The sequence below is a fragment of the Pistacia vera genome, unplaced genomic scaffold, assembly GCF_008641045.1.
Source record: "Pistacia vera cultivar Batoury unplaced genomic scaffold, PisVer_v2 Contig976, whole genome shotgun sequence".
Taxonomy (NCBI): Eukaryota; Viridiplantae; Streptophyta; class Magnoliopsida; order Sapindales; family Anacardiaceae; genus Pistacia; species Pistacia vera.
In genome coordinates, this window is record NW_022196863.1 from 64,628 (window position 1) to 76,572 (window position 11,945).

The following is an 11,945-nucleotide window of genomic DNA, read 5'->3' on the forward strand; positions in this document are numbered from 1 at the left end:
AAATGTGTAAGAAGGAGATGTAGCAAATTAGCCAAATATATAATTCTACTGTTTAGTAAGATCAAGGTTCTGAATTGGTATGCCATTAGTATGATTTTGACCTTCCAATTCCATGGCGGAAGAACGAAGATCTTGTTCGAAGAAAGATGTGAGCCGTGAGTAATCGATAATGCATCATTCGCAAGATTTGTTCTAGCTTTGACTCATTTTCTTTTTCATCCAAAGTTTGCTCTATTTCCGCTTTACTAGTTTCGTTCTTGCAGTTGTGGCATTGATGTCACTTCTATCCAACCTCCCTGCAAGTGTAAACAGTGGTTCCTGGCGCCAAGAAAAGCCCTTGGTTGTTCCATCAAAGTTTGCGGCAGCAACAATATATCTTCTTGTTTTTAGTAAGAGTTTCCTGTAACTTTGCTCTTTGTTGTAGCCTCTCTTGTTGGCGTTTAAGCATGCAAGGAGGTATAAATCTTTCAGTTTCCATCATTGCTCCGTCTTGCTATTGTTGTTGGAGTTCGAAATTTGAATATGCGAGGAAGTACGAATCTTTCTGTGTTTGTTCATGTAGGAGTTTGAGCATGCGAGGAGGTAGACATCTTCCCTTCTTTGCAGCGAAAAGATGAGGCTGTTCTTGGAGCAGTTTGAGAATGCGAGGTGGAATATTTCATACACAAGTAAAGCCAACCCAGAAGAAATGAGATTCTAAATATTGATAGACAATAAATAAAATACATGCAACTGTCAAATAAGTGAAATGATTGTATCACTTCTTGACCTATCAAAAACTACAAAAGATTTGGGCCGTCTAATTCTTGGCATCAGGCAATGATAATGAATATTAACTCAAAATTCTTCAACTCTAACAGCATTCTGGGGCACTAAAAAAGCATCCTTAGCCTTTGATTTCTTCACTCCAGCCGTGAACCACACTTTATCAGACTTGTAGTTCTCAACTGCCACACTTGTAACCTTAACCCATACAAGGACCTTGGTCTTCATTCCTTCTATACCTGTGAGCTTTCCCCTTATTAAATTTGCTTTCACTCGTGTTGCATACCTTATAACTGATGAGTCTTTGAAGCTCACTTCACATGTAGACGGCAAGTACACTGTCAACTTGGCCTTTGTTTCATCAAATTCATAACAGATTATGTTCTGAGGAAAGAGGCCCGGCGGTAAGTTGTACTCTCGAAGCAGATCAGGCAAGCTTTTCATAGGTTTTCCTATGGTGAAAAACAAACACATAAGCATCTTACTATCACTATACAAGCCTTCTTATTTGAAAGAAAGGAAATTCTTTCTAAAAAGTTATCCCTCTAGTTTCTACAACCTCAGCATACTCAAGTATTACCTCACAAAAAGAGTAAAAACATAAAAAGACTGATCAATTACACACTACACTTTTTATTATATTTACAAAGTTAGAATTTAAGAAATAAATCTGAGTAGTTAAAATAGAATGGCTTATCAAAGGATACATGGATGAAATACTATTTCAAGTGAAGGAACACATAAATAAGAGGAATAAGTGCAAAATCTTCCACCCCTGAGGCAAACTATGGCACCTTAGAAGGAGCTCTTAGCGATAACATGAAAAGTAAATGAAGAGGCTGCTAATATATTTGAAGAGAAAGATACATTCACAAGTAACTTAGTTGATGGAGGATTGACATATTTATCTTATTTGTTACCTTCTTTTGCATAAAAAATAATAGCAATAATTCAGTTGTATTCTGGCATATGACAACTAAGGCATGGCTTCCACAAATGGTAGGCAGCAGACACATAATCTCCCTCTAGCCGCTCTGTGGTAATTTTGATATATGATACAGACTAACATCTATCTAACAAGTTCCAACTCTAGCAAGAGGGGATAGAAAATGGAGTCTCCAGAACATTGGAAGGGATTTTGTATTATGGCGATTCACAGCAAGTAGAATGCAAAAAATAACTTTCAGAGCAAAATATTGGTTTGGTATAATTAGTCATTCATAGAGCAAATTTTGTATCTTTAAGAGACAAGCAAATGAAAGAAAAATTCGGTTAAGCACCTTTCAGCTTATTAAAAATCCATTTTGCCTTCTCTTCAACAGTACTTGAGATAGTCTGAAACAGCAAGGAAAGTTTTAGAAAAACCAAAAAATTAGTAACATTAACTCTATATATATATATATCCAAAATGAAGACCAATCTCATATCAAAAAATAAAATTGTTCCTTTTCATTTCGTGGTATGATTTACAAGTTATAAAATTTGATACAATAAGGTGTTAAGTATTCCAGTTGTAAACTTACACCTTAACTGACAACCTCAGCTGATAAGCTTAGCTTTGACATTTATGAAATGACTTCTTATAACAAAATAAACTAATCCAAAGAGAAAAGGAACACTGACAAATCATCATCTCAAGGACCTATACCAATGTAACTGTGTATGTAGTTGACATCAATATGCAAAGAAAGATGGACACTCGAATAATTTCATAGAGTAAGTTGAGAATTTGTTTTGTCATTGAAATGATATGATACTCTAGCTCTAGTACAGTGTGGCCAAAGGGATTCATATCACTATAGGCTCTAAGCATACAAAATGATTTTCAGCACACATGAATATCTTAAAATTCTAGTCATACAAGCAGTATAAACCTTAATCTCATAAGGCCAATGCTGGACAAGCGTTTCCAAGACAACATATTCCTTTGCAACATCTGGCTTTTAAGGTATCTTTTCATTTTTGGCTGCTCAATTAAGTTAAGAGTCATAATTATGGTGTAGTAGTTAACATCTATGTCATACAACCCCTATACATTCACTTTTTTGTGGTTGGGTTCATCATGCTGATTGTATTTACTATACAGAGCTTAACTCTTTTATATCCCATAAAATAGATCAATATTCCATTCTATATCCAAACAAAACACTAATGCTTTCTCACCCTTCATAGTTGTCAGCAACAACATTTCACTGTGTAGTCAGGGATGAGAGAAATGAAAGGAAAATTCTAAGAATTCACACCAAACGAAGCCCTTTAAATCAGTTTAATAAAATTTCCAAAAGAAATCTCATTTTTCTAGAACCCAATGGATCAATTTTTTCTAACCTTCCTGCTTTCTTTCCCTTCCTTTCAATAGTCAAATTTCTGAAAGTTTAATGAATTTCCATATCAGCAGAAGTTTAACAACAAAAATGGAGACACAGAAAACAGACACAAATATCGCATTTAGAAAATATCGAAGTTCAGAACAGATGAAACCCTTTTGTTTTTGATAAAAGAAGCCCAAGCAGAATAATGTCATAAAACATTTGAAACTAACCAAAACAAGCCCAAAAAATTACCAAATGTAGCAGTTAAATCACAGTGTAACTTTCATTCCTTTTCCTAATCTCCTTTAAATAAAAATACCCATCTCCCAGTTCTTTCTCTTTCAACAAAAATCCACAGATCTCATACTCCATTAGTAATTTCACACAACTTCTGAAAGACTAGACAAAAACCAGGACAAGAAATTCAACAAAAGGTTAAAATCTAAACTCACATTGATGTCTTGAGAGATGTTGGAGAGCTCTTCCTTAGCTTTTTTAGAGATCCACAGGCTCCCAACCTTAAAACTACTAACGGTTGTGAGTGCTTTTTCCATTTCCTTGTGTCTTCAGATCTCCCTCTTTAACACTCAAAAATGGTTTGAATGCTAACTGAGTGAGTACGACAGCTACCACTGTTTCAGTTTACACTTATATAGCCAAATCGTAAAGTTAACAGCAGTTTTTTTTTTCTATTATTTTGAATGGTTTAAAAAAAAAAAATTGAGTTGCGTTATTATCAAGAGTAAAATATTTGAATTTGAAAATGGTTTTGATTCTTTATAATTTTTAATTTAGTTAAACGCTTTGTATAATAAAAATTTTAAAATTAATAAAAATATTTTTATTTATTTATTAAATACCGATAACCTGTTATTAGTTTTTAGAAATATGTGAATGGGTGAAAATGTTTTTTTTTAATTTATAATTTTTTTTTGTTTTTTTTGTTGGTAATGTTTATTTAAATTAATAAATTTGAGAGATTTAAAAATAATTAAATAAAATAAAATTGAATTATGATAAGATAGAAATATTAAAACGAAGCGCAGCTAAATACAAAGACAAACAACACAGCCAAACTGTGCAGGGAAAATAGCGGCGCTCACAGCTGTCGAGATAATACTAAACAAAAATGTCAATTTTACCCTTATCATTTGGGACCTTTAGTCTAATAGTTTGAAATAACTTTAATAAAAATCGATTTAACATATGAGCTTTGTGTTGAGTTCACATTCACGTACCCTTTTTTTGGACCTTCCATCACTTTGTGAACCAAACTATATATGCTGATGCTGGAACAAAGTTAGCTGTTGAGATGGGTAAAGTCGTAAAGGAGAAGAATTTTGTTTGTTTTTTTCTTTTTTTTGGGGGGGGTGGGGTGGCGGGGGGCGGGGGGGTGTGGATGTTTCGGGGCAGATGCTTTATATTAACGCTTCTATTGACCTTTATTACATAGTGGCGATGGAAGATGCAATATTCCACATGGTGGGGTAAAGTAGTTGCATTTTCCAGCTCAAAAGTTTAGATGAACAGCAAAATTTTAATAGCTACATTACCAAGTCATTTGTCAATCTTTTTCTTTTCTCTCAATTATTTGTTTTATCGGCCAACTATTTTATTTATTTATTTATTTTGGTCATCATCGTGTTCAGATCAATTTACGTATACTTCAATTAATCTTTAAAATTCATTAAACAGTTTGCGTGTATTTAAACTAATCTTTGGGATCTATTAAACAACTTACAAGTCCAAAGAATTAGGTAAATCACAATGTTATTGTGATAGGTGGTCTCAATATTTGAATCTAACAACCGAAACTAGCCTCCTTGATCGCTAGGCAAAACCGATGAGTTTTTTATTTATTTTTTGCATTAACTATCAACACATTTTATTAGGGATGGGAATAAAAACAAGAAGATAAAACTAGAAGCCTAATCTAGCTATCAATAGACAAAGAGCTTGTTGGCAATAATATGTTTGGGAAGTAGCAGGTTTCCAAATGGAGATCAATCAACTAGAGGTATATCTAATATAAGTGCAAGTATGAATATTAACAATAAAAAGAGACTATGACATGTAGTGACTCATAAATATACATATATTAAAGGTATTATTTTTAGTATAAATAGTTTCCGGACCAAAAAAAAAAAGTGCACCTTTGAAGTTGTTTCTGCAATCTCAGTACGTATAAGGTTTTCACAGTAGCAATAGATTCTTGGCATATATCTCTATGAGCCACTACTTGTTCCTTTATTATTTCCCTCTTCTTCGGCTTCTTCCCCGGCTGATGAACTAATGTTCCAACCAAAACTGAACGTTCTGTGTCTCTTGGACAAAATGGAAGAGCTCATAGCCTCATGAAGAAGGTAATTAATTCACTATTGGGTGACCTATGGTAAAAAAAAAAATGACTCTAACATGGTCTTCCCAGTTCGAGTCTCTACCCCTGCTAATAAGGGTGGCCATTAGAGTCATACTCGGTTAGTATTCCAGCAGGGTGGACCCAATATTTTTTCCAAGGGGGCCTCTGCGGCTCCACCGTTGTTTGACAATTAACTAAGGAAAACTTGAAAAATCATCAAACCTTGAGCAAAAGAAATAAACAATATCAGAAGCTGAAAATAAAAACAATAACACGATCTTTCTTATTTGAATAATCTATGAGAATCAAAACCTTGAGCAAATGTGTTGAAAATAACATCCAATTTACAAGGAAACACAAGAAAAATTTTACGTGAAAAAACCTCTTCAATTGAAGAGAGCAAAAACTCTAAACTTAAACCCTAATCTTGACCTAATTTGCTTTCAATTCAATATTTACCAATTAATGTTTTGATGTCTTATAAAATTTGTGATGAAATGGAAGGGAAGAAGCAAGGACCGAATGGAAATGAGTTGAGTTATATATTATTTTAAAGTATGTTTAATATGATTAAGTTTTTAAAATAATTAAATAATACAATTTCTGCTTGCTCTTAACAGTAGATTACATGATCAAAATTTAATGAATGAATCAAATTGAATTATAATATGATTATTTTTTTTAATTATGTCATTTTCATTAACTAGAGAATAGATGTGTAAAAAAGTAGAACATAATCATTCGAAATTATTAAGATCAGGGAAAGATAATAATAATTATTAAGTGGATTATAGTTTATAATTATATAAATTACTAATTTTTATTTCTATTAAAAGGTGTGTAAGTTACATACGTATCTTTTATTAGTAAGGGAATGTGACGTTTGTTAAGTAATTATTAGGTAAAGGGATGAAAAACAGAAAGGTACGTAATGAAATGACAATGAGACCAGATTATAGAATTAAAATCACAGTTAATAGTTATTTGTGTGGACTAAATTAGGGAAAAGGAAGGACAAAATGTCAGATTAATAATACATGTATCGCAAATGATAAGTAGAAATTTTTGGGAAACTTTCCGTAAAAATGGGTTTTTTTTTTTTTTCTTTTATTTTTTATATTTGAGGGTAGACTTGGGCGTTGGACCTACCCTCAAAGGGGTTGGATCTGCTCATGGCTCTAGGATCCCAAAAATAGTTTAGATACGTATAAGCTCACTTAGACACCTCATCATAAAAAAATAATAATAATAATTGTACGTGTATGGGCAATATATTCTTTGTTAATCCAGTCTGGGCAATAATCTCAGTTTTTCATGGTAATTAATAATTTTAAGTTCTAATTTAGTTAAGAAGGGATGCAGCGAATTAGCAAAATATAGATTCCACTGTTTAGTAAGATCAGTAAAAACTGCTAGCACCACTATATTAAAAATTATTTCTAATTCAATAACATAAATGAACAAAGTAAAAAATAAAAAAATTATATTTTGATTTACTATTACAATTTAATTATACGTAAAATAATAAAACCTAGGATTCATACTGTAGGAGAAACGACTCAGGTTCAAAATATAAACGTTCCCTTTCTTTTGATTCTGAATTTGGCATGCCATTAGTATGATTTTGACCCTTCCAGTTCCATGGCGTTAAAAAACGAAGAATCTTGTTCAGAGAAAGACGCGAGCCGTGATTAATCGATAATGGATTCATTCGCAGATTTTGTTCTAGCTTTGATTCATATTCTTTTTCATCCAAAGTTTTCGCTATTTCCACTTCTACAAGTTTCTGTTCTTGCAGTTCTGGCATTGATTGTCCCACTTCTATCCAACCTCCCTGCAAGTGTAACAGTGGTTCCTGTCGTCCAAGAAAAGCCCTTGGTTGTTCCTTCAAAGTTTGCGGCCAACAATATATCTTCTTGTTGCACTTTGCTATAATCAACTAAATGAAGTGATTATAGCAAATTCAATTAATTTATAGAGCAAATCAATTTCTCATTATGTATTTGATGAGACAGTGACTAGCTATATCAGAATCAAAAAATTTATGGAGCAAACGGATTATTCATTATGATTGTAATAATTCACCCATACCGGTTATTACTCTTAAAAGATTTTGGTTTTGTTTTGATGAACTTGGTTTCATGAATAGAAGAAAATTGGAAGTCGATGGCAAATCTATGACTATGAAACAGTTTGAACATCAGCAGAGTTTATGGTGATGAGAACTGCATCTTCTGATTTACAGTTTGATTTTGAAGTAAACAAACTTGTTAAAGCAAGCCAATAAACAGTTAATACTATTTTCCTTAGTTAACAGGGTAATTGTCATGTGGGTAGGAACTACTTGTAACATTTGTGACGGATGTGACCAAACTCCTAATTTTCACAATGAAAGGCTATGAGTTAGAAAACCTTAGTTATTAAGGATTGCATATTGACATAAAAAGACTTATCTTCATCAACTTGAAGGTTGAAGCAACCCTTCTTTTTCCTGACGATTCAACGTTTCTCTCAGATTGCGGTGTCATTGGTCTCCTAACCAAAGATTTCATTTAATTTGGATAGTAATTTGGACATCTCTCAATCGTTTTTATTGATTATCAAAGCTGAGAGCTGCTCCATTTCTCCATTTCATTCATAACTATTGCTTGCATTATTGAAAAACTTGATACACAGAGGGTTTTGAGGTGAACCAGGCTTTTGACACCGCTGGGGAGAAGGGATTTTTAAATTTAAATAGCAATCGCATATACCTCTACTTGAGATTTAGAATCTTAGATGATAGTAATTCTCAAAGTAGTTATTTTGAAAAACTACTAACTATTTATACACGTCGCTTGATGACACTCCGTATTTCATTGAAAGAGTTTCTCTTTTATATGATGAGCGACCATCGGAGTCCTTCGCCAGAATTTCTCGTCGATTGTTTTGAATCTTGATAGCTCGCTCGCAGATCTTTTTGTGCGAGCTTTTTCGATGCTTGAATTGAAGGCAAGTGTGGATAGGTTGATTGTTCTCTGTCATTCACACTTGTTTTCTTATTTCAGGTATCCAGAGTGACTTAGCCAAAAATGTCTTCTTGTGACATTAGTATTGGGAGGCTATTCGCAGAGGTTGCCCAGTAGCTTTGGCTAGTAGTGGGGGAGATAGCTCAAGATGAGCTCGATGCCATGCTCTTGAGCGGACTGCGAGCAATGGGGCTGGGAACTCACTGAACCAGGGCAAGGAAAACCCTGGCACGAGCCCCCGGTGTCAAACTAGGTTTAGGAAAGATCTGACCTCCTTGATCACGGAGGTTGGCTTGAGGCGGATCAGGGAAAGCTTTAAGATCCCAACAACTATCATCTTTGCGTTGCAGGAGATACTTGCGGAAGTATCCCCCAACAGGTTGGGTGGCGATCTCCGAAATTGTCCTGAGGTTAGGAATGTTGATCCCACCTCACCCATTCATCTCCGTTTTAGATCGCTTTAACGTCGCTCCCTTCAGTTGACGGGGAACTCTTATATAATAATCATAGGTATGTACATTGCCTATGCTTTAGAAAAGATTGACGAGCTATTTGTAGAGGAGTTCGTCCACGTGTATAGGTTGAAGAAAGGTTAGGGTGACACTTTTTATCTTTCCAAAATGAGAACATCTCATTAGACAGGTTTATTAACGTCCCCAAGAAGCCCGAAAACTAGGATTCCGAGTACTTTTTCTATCGCTCTATGAGTGATGGTGCTTTTGCCAATGAAGCCCCATGGGTATTCTTGCCCTCTTTTCCTTTTTATTTGATTTTATTGGTCGACTTCGATTGTTCTTGCTTCCTTTGAAGAGAAAGTCTAGCAACCCAATGCAGTAAGGAGCAAAAGAGGCGATTAGCGACTTTCAGTGACCTTCATGAGGATTGCTGCAACACGACGAAGCTAATCACACTTCCTTATTTAAGAGCATACAGGTTTTGCCTAGATTCAGCAAACTTTGAAACCATTTTTAGTGAGTACAAAATAGCTCGCCTTTTCATTTTCTTCTTGGTTGTTTGGTAACTTATTTGTTGTTCTTACAGAGATTGGGCCAAGAAACCCCAAAAATCGAAGAAAACAATGCAGGTCGCACTATTGAGAAGAAGCAGCTTGGGGCTGCGACCAAACAAGCGGGGGCTGGAACCTTGCGGCCTCCAGTTAAGAGGACTGGGGGTGAGCTTGAAGGGCGCTGACCTCCAAGAAGCCTACACTCGCCACCAAGGTGGCTGAAAAGAAAAGCACCCCGAGCTCCAGAAAGCTCAACGAAAAAAGTTCCCGGCACAAAAGAAGGCTTGAAGAAGAGGTTATCACCCATAGTTGGATATTACTCTAAAAGATTTTGATTTTTTTTGATGAACTTGGTTTCATGAATAAAAAAAATTGAATGTGATGGTGTTAGTGTATGCCCTAGGAACCAATCATGTCATCGGTTCCGAGGCATTATGTTTTGTATATATATGTGAATGTGTATAGTTTGTATATACATTTTATCTTATCAATAGAAGAAAGTGTTCTTATTTCACATGTGGTTTATTGCTTCATTTATATATATGTATTACATGTGAAATATCCGGATGATCAAATATTTAGAAGATCAAAAATCACAAAGTATTCCCTACATAGGTAATATTAATTGGGTAATAATATTACTATTAGGCATGCTGAATGCCTCCGTAGAATATCATGTGATGGTATTGGTATGAGTGATTAAAAAGTTATATCACTAGGGCATAGCATGGATACGCGGTTAGTGAACTGTTTATCGAATATGGCCATTTATGATGAATCACATGGACATTTAAAATGTAGTCAATGATTTATCATAAGATCGTACTAGGGTATTATTAATCCTTAGACCGAGATATCACGGTTGGATTCTGCATAAACGCATATGGTTCATATGGTGTATAAACACGAGGCTAATCATGTCATGTGTTAATAAGCCGATTTGGCCATGTGTTATTTATGTGTAGGATAAGTGATAGTCAAGATGGGATCCGTTGACTTGGTATAGATTGATATCAAGTTTCGACAAATGTCAAGATACATTGGAAAAGGGAAATCTCCGGCCGGGGTATACAAAATGTTATATGAAGGTTGTTTCATAGTGACCGTTCCATTGTATTAAATTAAAATTAAGATAAGGATTTTGACATACCATGAACCATTCTTAATTGGGATTAGATAACGAAAGGATTTGATTATACAACTGTATGATTGTAAAAGGTTCATTGGAGTATATCTTCATTGTGACTTAGGGGTTTGGAGCATTGCTAGATGCCTACCATAATCAGTGGGAGTTTTGTTCATAAAGAGTTATGACAAAACATATCGAAATAGCTGTGATATTGGGCCCACGGCTAGGCCACAGTGAACCTAAGAGGTCACCAAAAAACTAAGGAAGAAAAATAGCCAAAGAGAGTTGATTATCCAAGGTTGGCTAGCACCTACCAGGGTAATAAGTTATTTATATTAAACTTTTCTTTATATTAAATTGGATTTTACAAGGGGTTGTAATTGTAAACAATTAAGGGTTAAATTGTTATGTAACAATTTAAGAGTTAAATTATTATTGTGATTAAATGTTAATCCAATGTTATCATTTAAAGAAGTTAACAACTTTCAATTATGGAATTGTTTAGGAAGTCCAAAACAATTATTGAATTGTTTACAGGATTCCTATATAAAGAAAATGATATATCAATTTTTGTGTAGAGAAAAAAATCTCTAAGAACCCTAAACCTTTCTCTTGGTCAAATTTCTTCTTCCCTTGGTGTGGATACTCTTTTGCTTAATTTCTCTTGAAATTAAGAGTCTCCAAGGTTGCTAAGGACTTAAGGTAACTGTTCTACCTTACTTATTTCATTTGATTGAAATTTTTTTTTTAAACTATGACTATACTTGTTATAGCATATATGCTTGATTCTTCATGCATCCATCTTTCAGATGGCTAGTCTATGACTATGAAACTATTTGAACATCAACAGAGATTTATGATAATGAGAATTGCATCTTTGATTTTTCAGTTTGGTTTTGAAGTAAACAAACTTGTTAAAGCAGCAAAATAAACAGTTATACTATTTCCTCAGTTAACAGTAAGGGTGTAATTGAGCCGAGTATTGGGAAGCTCAAGCTTGGCTTACTTGAACAGTTGAAGCGAGCTCAACAGAATGAGGGGGGCTCAAGCTTGGCTCGTGCCAGCTCATTACCTTTGCACGCTCAAGCTACAACTCAAATATGTTGTAATCGAGTCGAGCTCAAACTTGAGATTAAGTTCGGCTCGATTCACCTGTGCAAAAGTACCATCACAAAAATTCGCCACCACTTGAAACAATGGAAGCATATCTCTTGAACAAAATTTTGGACACCACCTGAAAATATTTTCCATCTTGAAAATGCAAGAGTCAAATGGATCATGTAAAATCTCTATTGACAGACTAACATAATTGGATTCTGAAACAAGTCCAAACTAGTCAAAATTGCAGTCTGCAACTACGAAGTAA

At 34.4% G+C, this 11,945-nt stretch overlaps 1 protein-coding gene across 1 annotated transcript; it reads right to left on the reverse strand.

The window, feature by feature from the left end:
- Positions 1–682: 682 nt before the first annotated feature.
- Positions 683–3,668, reverse strand: LOC116121380 (uncharacterized protein At5g01610-like). The gene is made up of 3 exons (XM_031407337.1): positions 3,530–3,668; positions 2,046–2,100; positions 683–1,217 (listed from the first exon to the last, which is right to left on the reverse strand). The coding sequence occupies exons 1-3, from the start codon at positions 3,629–3,631 to the stop codon at positions 838–840; spliced, it is 537 nt and encodes a 178-aa protein (XP_031263197.1). The 5' UTR covers positions 3,632–3,668; the 3' UTR covers positions 683–837.
- Positions 3,669–11,945: the final 8,277 nt, after the last annotated feature.

Coding starts and splice junctions, on each gene's coding strand:
- LOC116121380 (XM_031407337.1), bottom strand. CDS start 3,631: ATGGAAAAAGCACTCACAACCGTTAGTAGTTTTAAGGTTGGGAGCCTG. Junction 2,101..3,529: donor ACATCTCTCAAGACATCAAT/GTGAGTTTAGAT, acceptor TTGCTGTTTCAG/ACTATCTCAAGTACTGTTGA. Junction 1,218..2,045: donor GATTTTTAATAAGCTGAAAG/GTGCTTAACCGA, acceptor TTTTCACCATAG/GAAAACCTATGAAAAGCTTG.